Here is a 14825-nt window from a genome sequence, read left to right on the forward strand (position 1 = left end):
CGAATGATTTTTTTGAGCACTTATTTAAAGTTTTAATTGCATTTTAGGTTCGTGAATTCGCAGTAAAGTGTTAGGTGGTTAATATCCAACCTTAAACTGTACTTTTTAGTATTTCTAGAAAGATTGAGACTGAGGCAAGATGAATAAATTCTTTCTATACATCTTCTTATACATACCAAATCTTTTTATACATACCCACGTTATAGAAGAAAATTCAAATCAGATTTAGAATGTACTATTAGAATGTATGCTTGATATTTACTGTGAAGAAGTGGCTAAAGAAGTTTAAAAAAAAAGAAAAAAGAACAAATTATTTAGCTGTAATTGTCGATGAAACTAGAGATGTTGCAAACAACTTTCCATTAGTAATTATTTTTACGCTATATTGTCTCCATTAAAGGAAAAATTCTGGACATTTTTAAACTCTCCTGGACACAGCGTCATGTCAATAGCAAATTATATTTTAAATGAAATTGATCTTTTAATCAGTGACAGATCCAAAAAGTTAAAAGTGTACATGTATGATGCTCCATCAGTAATGAGCGATGTAAATGGCGTACAAAAAATCATTAACGATAAATATTTATTTGCAAACTTTGTACGTTGCTATATATGTAAATCAACGCGGCTTAAGTTAATGCCTTTGCGCGGATTTTTAAACTCATTTAACTGGGATTTGTTTCTTTTTTAGCATCTCACTTCAAAGAAGAAAAGTATAAGATGAAATAGCGCATAAACGAGTACCACGATAGTTACAAAACTAGATGGAGTTTTTAACAGCGTGGAGTTAATACAGTCTATGAATAGTCAAAAGATCTGATAAAGATATATATATTTTAGATAATGACAAAAATATTAAATTAAAATCAACCATTAAGCAAGCCAATATATATAAACTTATATTGAAGGACAGAGATTTCATATTTTGATCAACAGGGTTTAGTAAAATCATGTTAGATTTTGAAATTATTTTTAAGCAACTGCAGTTAATTGGTTAGTTAAACAATCTTGTTAGCTAAATAAGATTTGCAAAACGTTGAAAATGCAATGCAAAAAGTTCACGATAAAATCGATGCAGTTATATTGTACACACTAGATTCGGAGCTCCGATATACCCGTTTCAATGAAAAAAAAAACTAGGAACCTTGGAAGTTTGTTTCATTCCATTTTGCAATAAATTAGGGTTCGATTTACTTTTACAGGACATCTAGTAGCTATCGCATTATTTGTGAAAAAACGTTTTATTGAATAGTAAAAAAGCTTTCCAGACAAATTGCTTTTTGAGACAGTTAAAGTTTTTTCATTCTTAAAGAAAACCCATCTAAAAACAGAACTCCACAAATGAAAAAAAAAAGAACAGTTCCGGCGCCATTCTGCTTTTATCGTTAGTTACATAGGAAGATGTGGAGACTACTTTTCAAGAAACTATTAAGCTGCTGGAAGTCTTGGTAACATCTGAAGGTGAAAAATGTTTCGCCATGTTAAAGCGGATAAAAACCTTGATCAAGTGCCTTTTACCCAATTACCTGAAAGAGTTTGTCAATAACATTGAAGACGTTAATAAACGAGTTATTGAGCGTTTCGCTAGTAAAGCACCGTTTTTTTTCTTATGAATGATAAGAAAGATTCTGGTGTTTCTGGTGGACATTTTTATTATTTTTATACTTTCCCGAATTTTTTTTTACACTCGATAATTTTGTGCACATTTTCTCTCCTAAGCTATGAGCCGCCACTGGTGTCTCTTCCACTGGTAATTAACAACCCGAATGTCCTGATATATGATCTGATATGTTAATAAAGTAATTTATATTTATATTTAAAAAAAACATGGAGAATTGGCACAATTGTATATGGACAGTAACTCAGACTCAATCAAAGAAAATATAATATCCTTGAACGCATCATATAAATAGATCAAATTCTATAAGCAAACCTTTATTATATTACATTGTTATCCCATTTACCTGTATTTACGTCTGTTTTCCTCTGTATTCTCTACTCCAATATCAGACAACCTCTTGCCCATGGTGGAAACAGATTCATCGGCGGCCAAAATACCTTTTCCAGGGGCCACGATGGCGTTTGCGATCTTACGGAGCTCATCCTGGAGGGCCGGGTCGGGGTAGTTCCAGTGGGTGGTCATTTTTTTAGCTGATTTTACTGGTACACTGAAAAAATTAAATAACTATGTAATGACGTCTTTAAATAATTGCAAAATACCACAGTTGCAATACACTAGGACCTGGCCACAAGTAAATAATTGATACGAATGCCGGTTTATATAAGAAACTGTTTTACCATATCTTATCAAGGCTAAGCTGCTTTCTAGATTAGAGTAACAAAACAGTGTGGTAATCGTATATCGTTATAGGTATAAAAGTCCACCACTAAAAAATAAATTTTAATACACAAATATTTTGAGAAAATATTTAATTCTTGGATATGCACTTAAGTTAAGGCGTAAATTAAGGTGTGCGACTTTGAAATTTTGCCAATTATTGTCAAGCATAAATGACCCACTTGATTATTTAGTGATCTCCAGAATTATTTTTAATATCACCCTTATTTTATGGGTTCATATATTTTTCACATCAATCTATTTAAATAAAAAAAATACGTAGCTTCTTTTAGAATCTGAATTTTTATGTATAAAGGAACAAAAGAAAAGTACTGGCTTTATTGTATATTCTCAATTATCCAAATAAATTAAAAAAATACATACAAATTACTGTTGTTCTCAATTAATCATACACATCTCGTTTAAAAATAAATCCCAACTCCCATTGTTGTTGATTTAGTCCTCTGACATTTAGACTTTAATCTAAAATGCCACAATACATAAACACATACAGAATTTGATATTTTCGGAGCAATTTACTTGTATAATAAATGATAAGGAAAAATATAAAAATAGCTTGTTTTTTTTTGTTTTAATAGATACTATAATTTGATCTATTTTTATTAAAACATGAAAAAATTAGTATTATATTGTCAAATTATTATTTTGCAAGAAATAAGTCTTTACAAGCCTTAAGATCAATCAGAAATGTTTAAAGTAGCCTATGCCATGAAAATAATACTTCTCAGACTCATTCGTCTACCACCCTTTACTTTTTTATGGAATAGGTTATTATGAAAAAAAAATTATTTTAAGAATAATTAAAAATATACCATCACGTGGATTAGAGTCACATGTAAATAAACCTACTCATTGGCAGAATTCCATGCTTTTTGTTTGTTTTACACACTTGTTTTACTTTGCATCCTCTTAAGCAAAAAATGCAAACAACCCTGTATAACTGTGGGAATAAGAAAGTTAGGAAAGAATTCAAGGTCGTTACATTATATCATAGAGTTTCCTAATTTTTTAATTCATTTTTTAACATACAAAATTTTCAGCAAATAAGATGACAAACTTCTAATAATTCGAAATATTGCTGCAAATTTGATAGATATTATAAAAATTAATAAATACTTAATATATTTTATGAAATGTTCAAGAATCAACAAAAACTAAAAACTTTTGCATTGTTTACTGATGATGCCACTTTTTTGTGGAGCTGTGCAAATTCAGAGGACTATAAAATTTTGTATCATGACCTATCTTTGCATAGTTCAAACAACTTATCCTTGAATATGTCAAAAACTAATATTATGACCTTTAAAAATAGTCAATTAGAAGAAATAGTCCCCCTTAAACGATAATTTGTTAATAAATGGAACAGAAAATAAATTCTTGGGATTAGATACTGATAAGAAGCTGAAATTTTTAAACACATATTTCTCATTTAAACAATTAATTATCTTCTAATTGTTTTGTTCTAAAACTAACAGCTAATGAACTGGATAGAAACATTTTGAGATAGGCTTATTTTTTATTAATAGAATCTAATTTAAACAGTTTCTCTGATCCACAAAAAATAATAGGCACACTCTGGCTAGAAACATAAGCTCACTGAATACAAGACAAACTGTTGTTGCCTATTCCTGGGTCTTTGCAGGTGTATGACTATTATTTTTAAAGGTTTTTCAATCATTTGCTCAAGGATTTGTGATGAAACGAGGTTTAGATGGGAAGTAAAGAAGTTGCTACTAACCAACTTATTATGATGTTCAGGATTTTTCCATGAACAATTTTGATTGTGTAATTGTTTGTTTTTACGTTTATTTTTATAATTTAATTTTCAATTTTCGAATTTAGTGTTAATAAGATTATTTACATAAAAATTGCTGATATCTGTCAAACTGTAAATACAAATTCAAAAGTGGTATTAAAGCCTCTTATAATTTTACAAAAGCATTTAAATGATAAAAACTAGCAGTTTTTAGAAAGTATAAGAAAACAATATATGTAATTAAATTTTCCAAATCAAAAAAATCAAAAAAAAAAAATTATTATTTTGATTAATTATAGGTACTATTTTTTAATATTAAAAAAATTACCATTATTGAGTAAAGAAAATATTTTTTTTAATTAAAACATTTTATTCTCTTTAACTTCATTTTATTAAATTTGTTTTGCTTGTTGTGAAAAAAATATTTACCTCATTGTCTTACATTTTAAAATATGTATTTTCCATATTCATGTTTAATAATCACAAATTTTAATCTTCTACTATGTACATTAAATTTATCTCTATGGAATGGTTAAGCTGTTCATACAATATAGCATTTTTTTATTTGATTTTGATATGAAAAATGTCTTATGAGTTAAAAATGAGTCATGCGAAATCTCAATGTCGTTAATAGTATTTGCTACATTAATTATTGAATTTGCTGGTATTTATTTAAACGAGAGTGTCAAATTCTTAAAATAAATGTACAAAAATCTACCAAAAATGGACTACAAGCATTTTGGAACACCTTCCTTAAAAAAGAAAGAGAAATCTATGAAAAGGAAAAAAACACTCTGATACTTTGAAAACACAAGAATGAAAATTCACAATCTTATTGATTCCCACTATTTTGTCAAATTCTCCTTGGTAATGGAAATATCATATCTAAGAAGACTTAAGATGATTAGATTCGTCTATGGAGGCAGGCACTTACAGTATAAGACAAAATTAGAGAGCCTGTGATATTTGTCAATCCCAATATATGTTGATTGTTGAATCTTATCATGTTAATATTTGTTAAGCTAATATTTATTGAGGGCTAAAGCCTGGAACAAAGTTTTGTTTAGTGACGAGTTTGATATTTTTGGAAGTGGTGGAGTAAAGTTCGTGCATCGTCCAGTAAATAAAAGATTTGATATTTTTATGGTACCATTAAGCATGGAGGCAATATAATTGTTCAGGGTTGTTTTCGGGTTATGGAACGGGGTCCAATATACAAAGTTGAGGGCACCATGAATCAATTTAAGTATTGTACTACATTGGAGCATGTAATGTTGTCTTACGCCAAATGGGAAATGCCACTAAGGTTTACGTTCAAATATGATAACAACCACAAACATACTGTCAAACTGGTGAAGGAATGGTCTGTGAAAAATAAAATTCAACGGGTAACTAAAAATGATTTGGTCATCCTCCACTAAATTTATTTAAAAATTATTGATTAATCATTAATTCCTAATTATTGTAGTGTTGTAATCATGTGATTTTAATATTTGTGTAGATCCAGTTTTAGTCCTTCTCTCAGGCATCTTAATATGCCATTTTTATTCATTGTTACTTGTTTTAACCTTTTGACCTGGCCAGAGGCACTATAACTTTTATATGTACTATTGATGAAACCCCTCAATTTGTATCCCTGATGATGGACATGTTATAAGTCTGAAACATATAGCATTAATAATTTTTAAATAAATTTAGTGGAGGATGACCGATGATGAGAGGATATTAATTCCACTGCAAGTATGAACTACTTCTTCAACAAATAAAATTCAAGTATTAAAATGGCCACACCACAATCTCTAGAGTTAAACCGAATTGAGAATCTTTGGGAGATAATTGAGAAACAAATACACATCAAAAATATCAGCAATCATGCTCAATTATTTGAAGAGGTCGAAAAAGGCCTGGAAATCAATAGATCTGGCTGTAATTTCCAATCTCATTGTATCAATGCCAAATAGATGTCAAAAAATTATTAAGGACAAAGGGTAATGGACAAAGTATTGGTTTAGTTTCATTAGTATATAATACAAATATACTTTAAAAATAAGTCTTTCTAATTTTGTTGCAAAGAATTTGTTACATTTATTCTAATAAATTACAAAAAAAATATTTTTGAATATATTTTAGTGGCATTTTAAGCTACTTATTAACATAAGAGTTGGAAATTGAGCAAACGTTGAAAAATATGAAGAGTAAGTCTAGTTCGGGCTATGATCTTATTCCCTGTTTTCTACTAAAAGATTGTAGTGCTGTTTTCGCTGAGCCTCTTAAATATCTTTTTAATTTGGCCTTAAAGACATGCACATTTCCGTCATGCTGGAAACTGGCTAGGGTATGTCATATATTGAAAAAGGGGGATGCTTCTGATATTGCCAATTACAGACCAATTGCGATTCTCAGTAGTTTGAGAAAGATCTTTGAGAAAGTCATATACAACTGTATGTTTCCAGCAGTTCATAGACTCATCGCCACTCAGCAACATGGATTTATGCCCCAACGCTCTTTAATGTCTAATCTGCTTTAATTTACTCAATTTTTAAGTGATGCTATTGATGACGTCGGCCACTGATGTAGTTTACACAGACTTCTCAAAGGCCTTTGACTGCATTGATCATTTTACTGTACTTAAAAAACTATGCTCTTTTGGATTTAGTCCATCACTTGTCTCTTTATTTAGATCAAATCTTACTTCAAGGCAACAATTTGATTCTTATAACGGCTTCAAGTCTGAGTTGTATTTGGCTTCATCTGGGGTGCCTCAAGGATCAAATTTGGGGCCTTTTCTGTTCTTACTTTTCATCAATTCCCGCGCCTTAACTTGTGAAAACTTACTGTTTGCCGACGATTTGAAAATATACAGCAGAATCAATAGTATTGACGACTGTGTATTTGTCCAACATCAACTTAATATTTTACACACCTGGTGTATAAATAATAAACTTAAAGTAAATATATCTAAATGTAAAGTAGTGACATTCACTCAGAAACGTAAACCATTAAATTACGTATACAGTATCAGTTCTGAAGAATTAGAGCATTGTGAAAATATACATGATTTGGGGGTTACATTTGATACCCAACTGACATTTATTCCCCACACTCAGTCAGTCCTTTCATCCGCAAATAGAGTTTTAGGTTTCATAATGAGAAACTGTAAACAATTCACTAATATTACATCTCTTAAAACACTGTTTTACTCACTAGTTCGATCAAGACTTGAATTTTGCTGCTTAGTGTGGTATCCAAAATATCAGATTCATGTAATGGCTCTAGAGAATGTTCAAAGAAAATTCCTGAAATTTTTGCATTTGAAGGAAACTGGTTTCTATCCTCAAAGAGGAGTTGATAATGCTCTTTTACTGTCTCAGTTCAATATCGATTCTCTTCATTTTATAAGGATGCTTGTTTCTAATAACATTGTATATAAGCTTACTCACAATCTTATTGATTCGCTCCCCATCTTTTATCAGTGTTAAACTTTGAGTACCAAGATGTAACTCACGGCTTACCGAAACATTTTATTGTCCTCATTCGAGAACAAACATTGGTAAGAAGTCACCAATTTTTGTTATGACCACATATTTTAACAGCATCTCTGCTTTGTGCGATATACATAACTGTTCTCTTAGACAAGTAGGTATTTTCACTAGGGAAATTTTCTCCCCTCTTATTTAAGTTAGATGTGTAGATCTTATAGCTTAAGCACATATTGTATTTTTTTTAATATTTTATATCTGTTACTTGGTGTGCTAGCTTTGTTCTGTAAATGGTTTTGTACTGTTGAACAATAAACAATAAATAAATCTTTTAGCTGAATGATAAGAACTCAATACATTTTGGTATTGCATAAAAGTCATAATTAGTCCAGTCTCTCTAGATGCAATTATTCAGTTGCCCCTCCCAAAGGCCTCTGACAGGGCAACCTGGACAACAGAAAGAAGAAGCTATAAAGATATTCTTAAATTGATTAACAGGATTAAAAAACCTTACAAATCTGCATTTGGTCTGTAATTTCGATTGAACCCGATGGAGATCTAAAGTCCAAACTTTGACTTTGGTTTTATTATTATGGCCTGATATGTCAAGGGCAACCTGAAGGTCACAACAAAAGACTATTTAATTGTTATTCTTTGCCTAAGGAAAAAAGAGATATTTTAATACTAGACAAAACAAGAAGAAACAAGACTATTTCAGTTATTTTCTCAGTAGCTCTATATACATAAGTTTAGATGCGCCCAACTGAAACTGTAGAAGTATAAGGAAATTCACCAGTTAACTTACTATTCACAACTATAATTACTGAACTCTTCAGAGATTCTGCTGTTCTGTTTTTTTGGAAGTACCTTCACTTGTATATAAAGGGTTCTTTTGGACTGAACATAGTGAAAGGCCTTAGTGCTGAGGGCACTTTTCCTGTCAAGCGAGTATTATTGCAAATACAGCAAAATTAGGGTACTTAATTAGGCGAGGTTCAAAATAATTAACAAAATAGAACACAAATAGATATTGAATGATAAATGGAGATCCTAAGGAGGGTTCTAGGCAAGAACATTTGCAACAAAATATGGACACCCCACCTAATACTTAGTCTTATATCTTATAATAATAGTTACTACCTCTATTATATGATGCTGATGTAATATACATTATTAAATACTTACAATTTGGAAACTCACTGAAACTTTTTACTAGTCCAACACTCGTCTGGGGTGGAACTTGGACTACTGAATTTTCCTAAAGGACGTTTGGAGGACAATTCAATGGAATACAGTCAAATAAGACGTTCAATTAGTAAAAGACGCACGGCGGTGTCGTCCGTCTTTCTTTTATAGATAGATTTTGGTGAAATCATACGATAGGACGAGCGTGGTAAAAGTCACATTTATAGTGAATGGCAAAGTCGTCCTTATGTCGTTTTAATATAAGGTTGAGTTTTGAAATGTTATGTAAAGTTGTAAAACTAATTATGAATAGCATTTGTGTGGCGACATCTGTCAAATTATATTTGAATGTTGAAGATTCTTTTACGGGTCGCTGTAATTTGTTTTTGGAAAATTTTGATAGATGACGCTAGTTTTTACAGTTTATGCGCTATATATACGGCATAATAGCGTTGATTGAGAATATGGGAAGATGCGCAACATTAAGCCCCGTCCAGACCGAATTTCCAACGCTAGCCAACGGCACATGTGAAGTAGCTTGGGACGCGTTGGTTTTGGTGTGTACGGCGGCGGCCAATCGAAACCAACGCTTCTCAATGGCAAAGTTGGCGTTGGCTTGCGTTCGCTAGTCGAGCCGAATCTATATATTTGTGTTCTGTGGTCGAGCGGTAACATCAAAGAGATGCCTGTATGTGTCGAATTTGGTGTGGACGAGATTTGGATTATTTTCAAATTTCAGTCGTTCGAAAACATTTGTTCTGTGCGTGCGTATTCTGTGCATATTTTTGATAAGGAGTGGACCGAAGATTTGTGTTTAAAATTAATAGAAATTTATAGGGATAACCATATTTTATGGGACCCTACAAATTTACAATTTAAATTGTCAAAAAAGTAGATTTATACCGTTCAAAATGATTTGAATTCCAAGCTATGCAGTTTTTAAATAGCAAGTTTCGTCCAAGAAAAACTAAAAACACTGAAATTGTAAGTATATGTACCTACTTTATTATTTCTTAATTAATATAGGTACTAATTTTAAAAAATAGGCAGTTTTTCATGAATTTGGCAAAAATAGGTTTTTGTGAAATTTGTGAATGTGAAACCTAAAATACAAAAAAACAACATAGTAAAAATACATCGATGTCACAACACAGTAGAGATACCTTTTCTATGCATAATCATTTTGCCAAGGTAAAGCACCGTTGGACGTAAAATATTCGGCAAACTCAGCTCGTATTTGTTCAGCACTTGTAGCCGATTTTCGAGCTACTTTTGGAATGGTGGTTAATCCAGTTTGACCATCGGATTCTTTTCGCCATAATCCTTCTATTATTTGTCCATTTATCTCGCTATCAAAACTTCCATTTGGACTATACACATGTTTCGAAGATTGATTTTTTCTCAAATAATTGTGCAAGTAAATGCATGCCATAACAATATTTTCTGCTTTATGTGGTTCTAACAACATTGGCTTCCTTAAAACTCGAAACACCGCAGATAATATACCAAATACGTTTTCAACAATTCTTCTCGCTCGAGAAAGTCTATAATTAAAAACTCGTTTGGAAGATCCATTTTGATGAGAGCCTGGGTATGGTTTTAAAATATTATCTTTTAAAGGGAAGGCTTCATCAGCAACGAAAACATACGGGACATGGTTGTGTCTTTCTGGTAAAACATCTGGATTTGGCAAATTAAGAGAATTTTCTTCGAGTTTTTTAAACAAAGTTGCATTTCTGAAAACACCTCCGTCAGAAATTCTTCCCTGACATCCAATATCGGCATATAGAAAGTTGTAATCAGCATCGACAAGTGCAAAAAGGACAATGCTAAATGTTGATTTATAATTAAAATAATTACTTTCACTGCAAATTGGTGCTTGTATTTGTATATGCTTGCCATCCATGGCACCGAGGCAATGGGGAAAATTCCAATTTTCTTCATATTGGCGAGCTACTTTAAGCCAATCCTCGGATGTTCGCTACCCTTCGGGTAGCTGGAAAGAACGTTTTGATTTATTAAGGAAATAATAAAAGTAGCTAATAAAATAGAAAAAGAAAAAAGGTACAAAAATAAAAGTTTATAACTGCTGAATATTGTTATGTACGATGACAAACTATGCGGTTCCGGGTTCCGACTAACAAGCAGATCTGTTTAAAAATATGGGTAATAGCCGAGATTAATACAAACCAATTGCAATTACACAAAAAATGTTTTGAAATCATAAACATAGGACCAATTATTAGACTACGTAATTATTTCTCAATTATTTGTTTACAGGAGACCAATTTGGCCGGAAACACTGAATCAGAAGACACATCATCAAACATACAGCAAGAAAGCAGTGAACTTGTACAGGAAGTTCAATCAAATAATAAAATAAGTAAATGTAAATCACTCACAAATATGAAACTAAAAAATGTGAGAAGCAAGGATCCTCGAATAGGCGAGACCTTCAACATCTTGAAAAATATGAAAGCAAAGAAAGCCAGGAAGACAGAGAAAACGGAATCTACTCTATATGGGGAGTATGTCGCAAGCCAGCTTGAAAAGTTTGATCCACATACACGAGCTGTGGTTAAGCACAAATTTGCCACCATTCTTTTCGAAGCAGAAATGGGAACATATCGACATCTGCATTCTGCATCTATGCATCCAAACCACAGCCCACAATGGAGTTACCCTGAAAGTAACAGTTCGGCGTTAACATCGACTCCATCGCCATCACCCAATTATAGCCAGCAACCAGAACAGACATTCCAAGGAAAAAAAACATCTGGCCGGGATGCAACATCGGCAACCAATACTGACTCTACACAATAATTTTTATCAGCGCTCGGTTCTGCTCCAGGACTTGTCGCACTCAGTATGGCACAACCCTCGACATCCACTAATGAGCCATCACCTGGACAATATGAACAACTATATTAAGTGCCGCAAATAAAATAATACCTACTTAAGTACCTATGTTTTTATAGGCTAAATTTTATAAGCAAAACCAAATAAAAATTTACCTTGATATATTCTTGTAGTGATTCAACTAAGGCCAAGCAAACTTCTGAAATAATGGACGAGATTAATTGCTTCGATACTTTAAATGTGTATGCCAGACTAGTAAAGGAATTTCCAGTTGCTAGATAGTGCAGGGTAATGGCCAATCTTTCTTTAGCTGGAATAGCTTTTCGCTAATTGGTATTCTTTTTCTCAATTTTTGGAGCCACTAAATTAAGCAGTGCATCAAATATTTCTGGGGACATTCGGCAGAAGTTCCTAAAATGACCAGAGTCTTCATTACGAAGCTCATCCACTAAATTACTCGCGTTGTAGGAACTTCTGTTTTTATACGGTGTTGTCATCCACTAGCGTCTGCGCCTTCGCTTCTTATTTTTTTGTTTAGTAAATTATGTAAAACGAGAAATCCTGCACTTGCACACATTAAATCATCATCACTTTCGCTTGATGACATCTTTAGATCGATGAAAAATTGAAAAATCACCACACAATCAAAAAAAATGTAAAACCACCGAACCGCTACCAACGGTCTTCAATGCAATACTAAAAATTCGGTGTGGACGATGTTCTCAAATCCTTACCAACGCTTACCAATTCCAACGCCAATGACAGCACATGTGCCGTTGGCGTTGGTCTACGTTGGAAACTCGGTCTGTACGCGGCTTTACGGGCAAAATCGTACCACTACGACCACTAAAAGCGGCTGGCGGATAGATGGCGCAACAAGAAGCGCGCCTCAGTCTCGTTTAAAAATCTCGTGTATCATTTCATTGTCTTCTGGAGAGCGGACGAACGGGCTTAGGAGTTTTCGCACACACCTAGATTATTAAATTTGAATTTCCTTTTTTATTTTTTAATACCTTTAATTGAGCAGATTTATTTTGCTATTATAAGTTTTTTTAAGTTCCCTTTAAAAAAGCCAGAAATACTCATTGAGTGAATAAATAATTGTGGAAACCAGAAAATATATGTTATGGATTAGGTTTTACTAAAAAATAGACTTATTTGTGAAAAACATTTTAATAAAGACTATATTTATATAAGTGGCGGACGAACGATGCTGCATAAGACGGCTGTTCCCAAATTTTGGATAGGTATTTTCTTATTTTATATGGGACACTTGGTATGGTAGTACGTATTTCAATAGAAAATCATATTCAAAAAACAACGATGTATTATAATCATAAAAAAATTTTATTTTTTTTAAATAGGGTGCCATGAATGAGATAAGTCTTAATTTTCAATTAAGTAATCACGCAAAAATAGTTTTCACTGTATTTTATTACTTAGATCTGTTATGAGTTACTTATTTTATTGGGTATTACGTCACTTATAGCAAAAATCAATTTAGAAAATACTATCTCACACACTCAAAAATTGAAAAGAAGAAGAAAATAGACCTATTCACGTATTTAAAAGAAATATGGACGTAAATCTTTAATGATATCGTTATACTTAATTTAATTTAAGTTCAATAAGTTTTAAATCCAATAATTTACTTAGGTATACCTAATAGATTTTTTTATATACCTAGGAGCTAAGATTTAATCTATAATAATCTCTGAGCTCGTTTTTTCTTTTCAAGATCCTACCTAACTTTGTTATAAATATTAAAATTAAAAACGATAAAAACAACGAGAAGAGCTACTTTTTAAATAAAAATACCTAATTTAAACGTTTCAAATGAAAAAAAACATGTACTATTAGATATACCTAAACAACAAATATACCTATGTGATGTTGATTTTTTTAAAGAATTTTTAGTTCCAATATTTTTTAAATTAACCAATATAGAATTATAAGATAAAATTTCCAAGAATTAAATAATTTTCTATTTTTAATTCTTCATAAAATATTGCCTAAAATGATTATTATGAATAAATTAAATCTAACACTTTCTATCTTCTTAACAAACAATTTTTTATTATATCCTTAATCATTATATTGGTCATCCTCTAATATCACTTAATCACCTAATTTCTTCTATTTTTTAAATGTCTATGGGGAGAAATAATAGGACGAATAAAACTTTGCCCAAATTAGCTCCGTCCTTTACATGCTCTCTCTCTCTCTAACTGCGTCGGAACCGATATAACAAACAAACAAACATAACTTTACTTTTTTTTTAAATGGCAACAATGGAGATAAATATAGGCCACTTGTCACAAAGGTCAGTTACACAGTCACTGCTTTATTTACTTTTTAAAATTTGATTGTTTTTATAATTTTTGTCTAGTGCGTATTTGTTTATTTTTGAAACTTTTCTGAAAATACCTAATATAAACAGGCTAATATGTGCTAACATTAGTACATTTTAATACAAAACAAGAACTATAAGTCGAGTAGTGGCCCCCAAAAAGTAATAATCTATAACTGCTGCTTACAGGACACACTGCAGCATAGTCAAATGCCTCAGTAATGAAATAAATAAATAAATAAATAAATAACGCCTTTATGCAAGTATTTCTTTGCACATAAAATGCAAAAACATATGAAAATGTACACTCACATCATGCCATAAAATATAATGTAAAAACCAATATTTAAGGTCTATAGATTATATCTCTAAGAATAGTAATAATATTTATTCATAAATGACTCTGAATCAGTGAAGTAGGGTATGAAGGCTTGAATGACAAAAAATCTAACATTACAATGACATCCAAATACAACAATAAATAATAACAAATCACACCTGATATACTCTTTGTGTGTTAAATCTTAAGTGTGCTAATCTAATAGCAAGATATTTGATCTTTGCAGATGATACAGTTTTAATGTACACTAGTGCAGATAAAAAATTTCTTAAGAATCTTATTAACAATGATTTAAATATTAATCTTTAATTCTAATAAATTTGAAATTAACATTGAAAAAAAAACCTTATATTTAAGCAAAAAAATTTCATTTTCATAATATTATTGTTAATGAATGGTACCCCTATAGAGAAAATACAATGTACGAGGGTGGTCCCAGAAGTACCCGACCCAAGAAAGACAACACGAAAATTTTGGAAAAAAATGTATTTATTTTT

General features: G+C 31.4%; 1 protein-coding gene and 1 pseudogene across 1 annotated transcript in view; both read right to left on the reverse strand.

The window, feature by feature from the left end:
* The window catches only part of LOC126733626 (fructose-bisphosphate aldolase), a 28677-nt gene extending 19729 nt beyond the window's left edge, over positions 1 to 8948 (reverse strand). Inside the window, exons 1-2 of the mRNA XM_050437014.1 lie at positions 8780 to 8948; positions 1965 to 2168 (exon numbers count right to left, since the gene is read on the reverse strand). Coding sequence (XP_050292971.1) covers positions 1965 to 2143 — 179 coding nt within the window. The 5' untranslated portion in view covers positions 2144 to 2168; positions 8780 to 8948. The remainder of the gene's footprint in view (positions 1 to 1964; positions 2169 to 8779) is intronic.
* A 979-nt stretch (positions 8949 to 9927) lies between these two features.
* On the reverse strand, positions 9928 to 12311 carry LOC126733625 (uncharacterized; annotated as a pseudogene).
* Between the last annotated feature and the right edge of the window lie 2514 nt (positions 12312 to 14825).

The sequence above is a fragment of the Anthonomus grandis genome, chromosome 2, assembly GCF_022605725.1.
Source record: "Anthonomus grandis grandis chromosome 2, icAntGran1.3, whole genome shotgun sequence".
Classification (NCBI taxonomy): domain Eukaryota; kingdom Metazoa; phylum Arthropoda; class Insecta; order Coleoptera; family Curculionidae; genus Anthonomus; species Anthonomus grandis.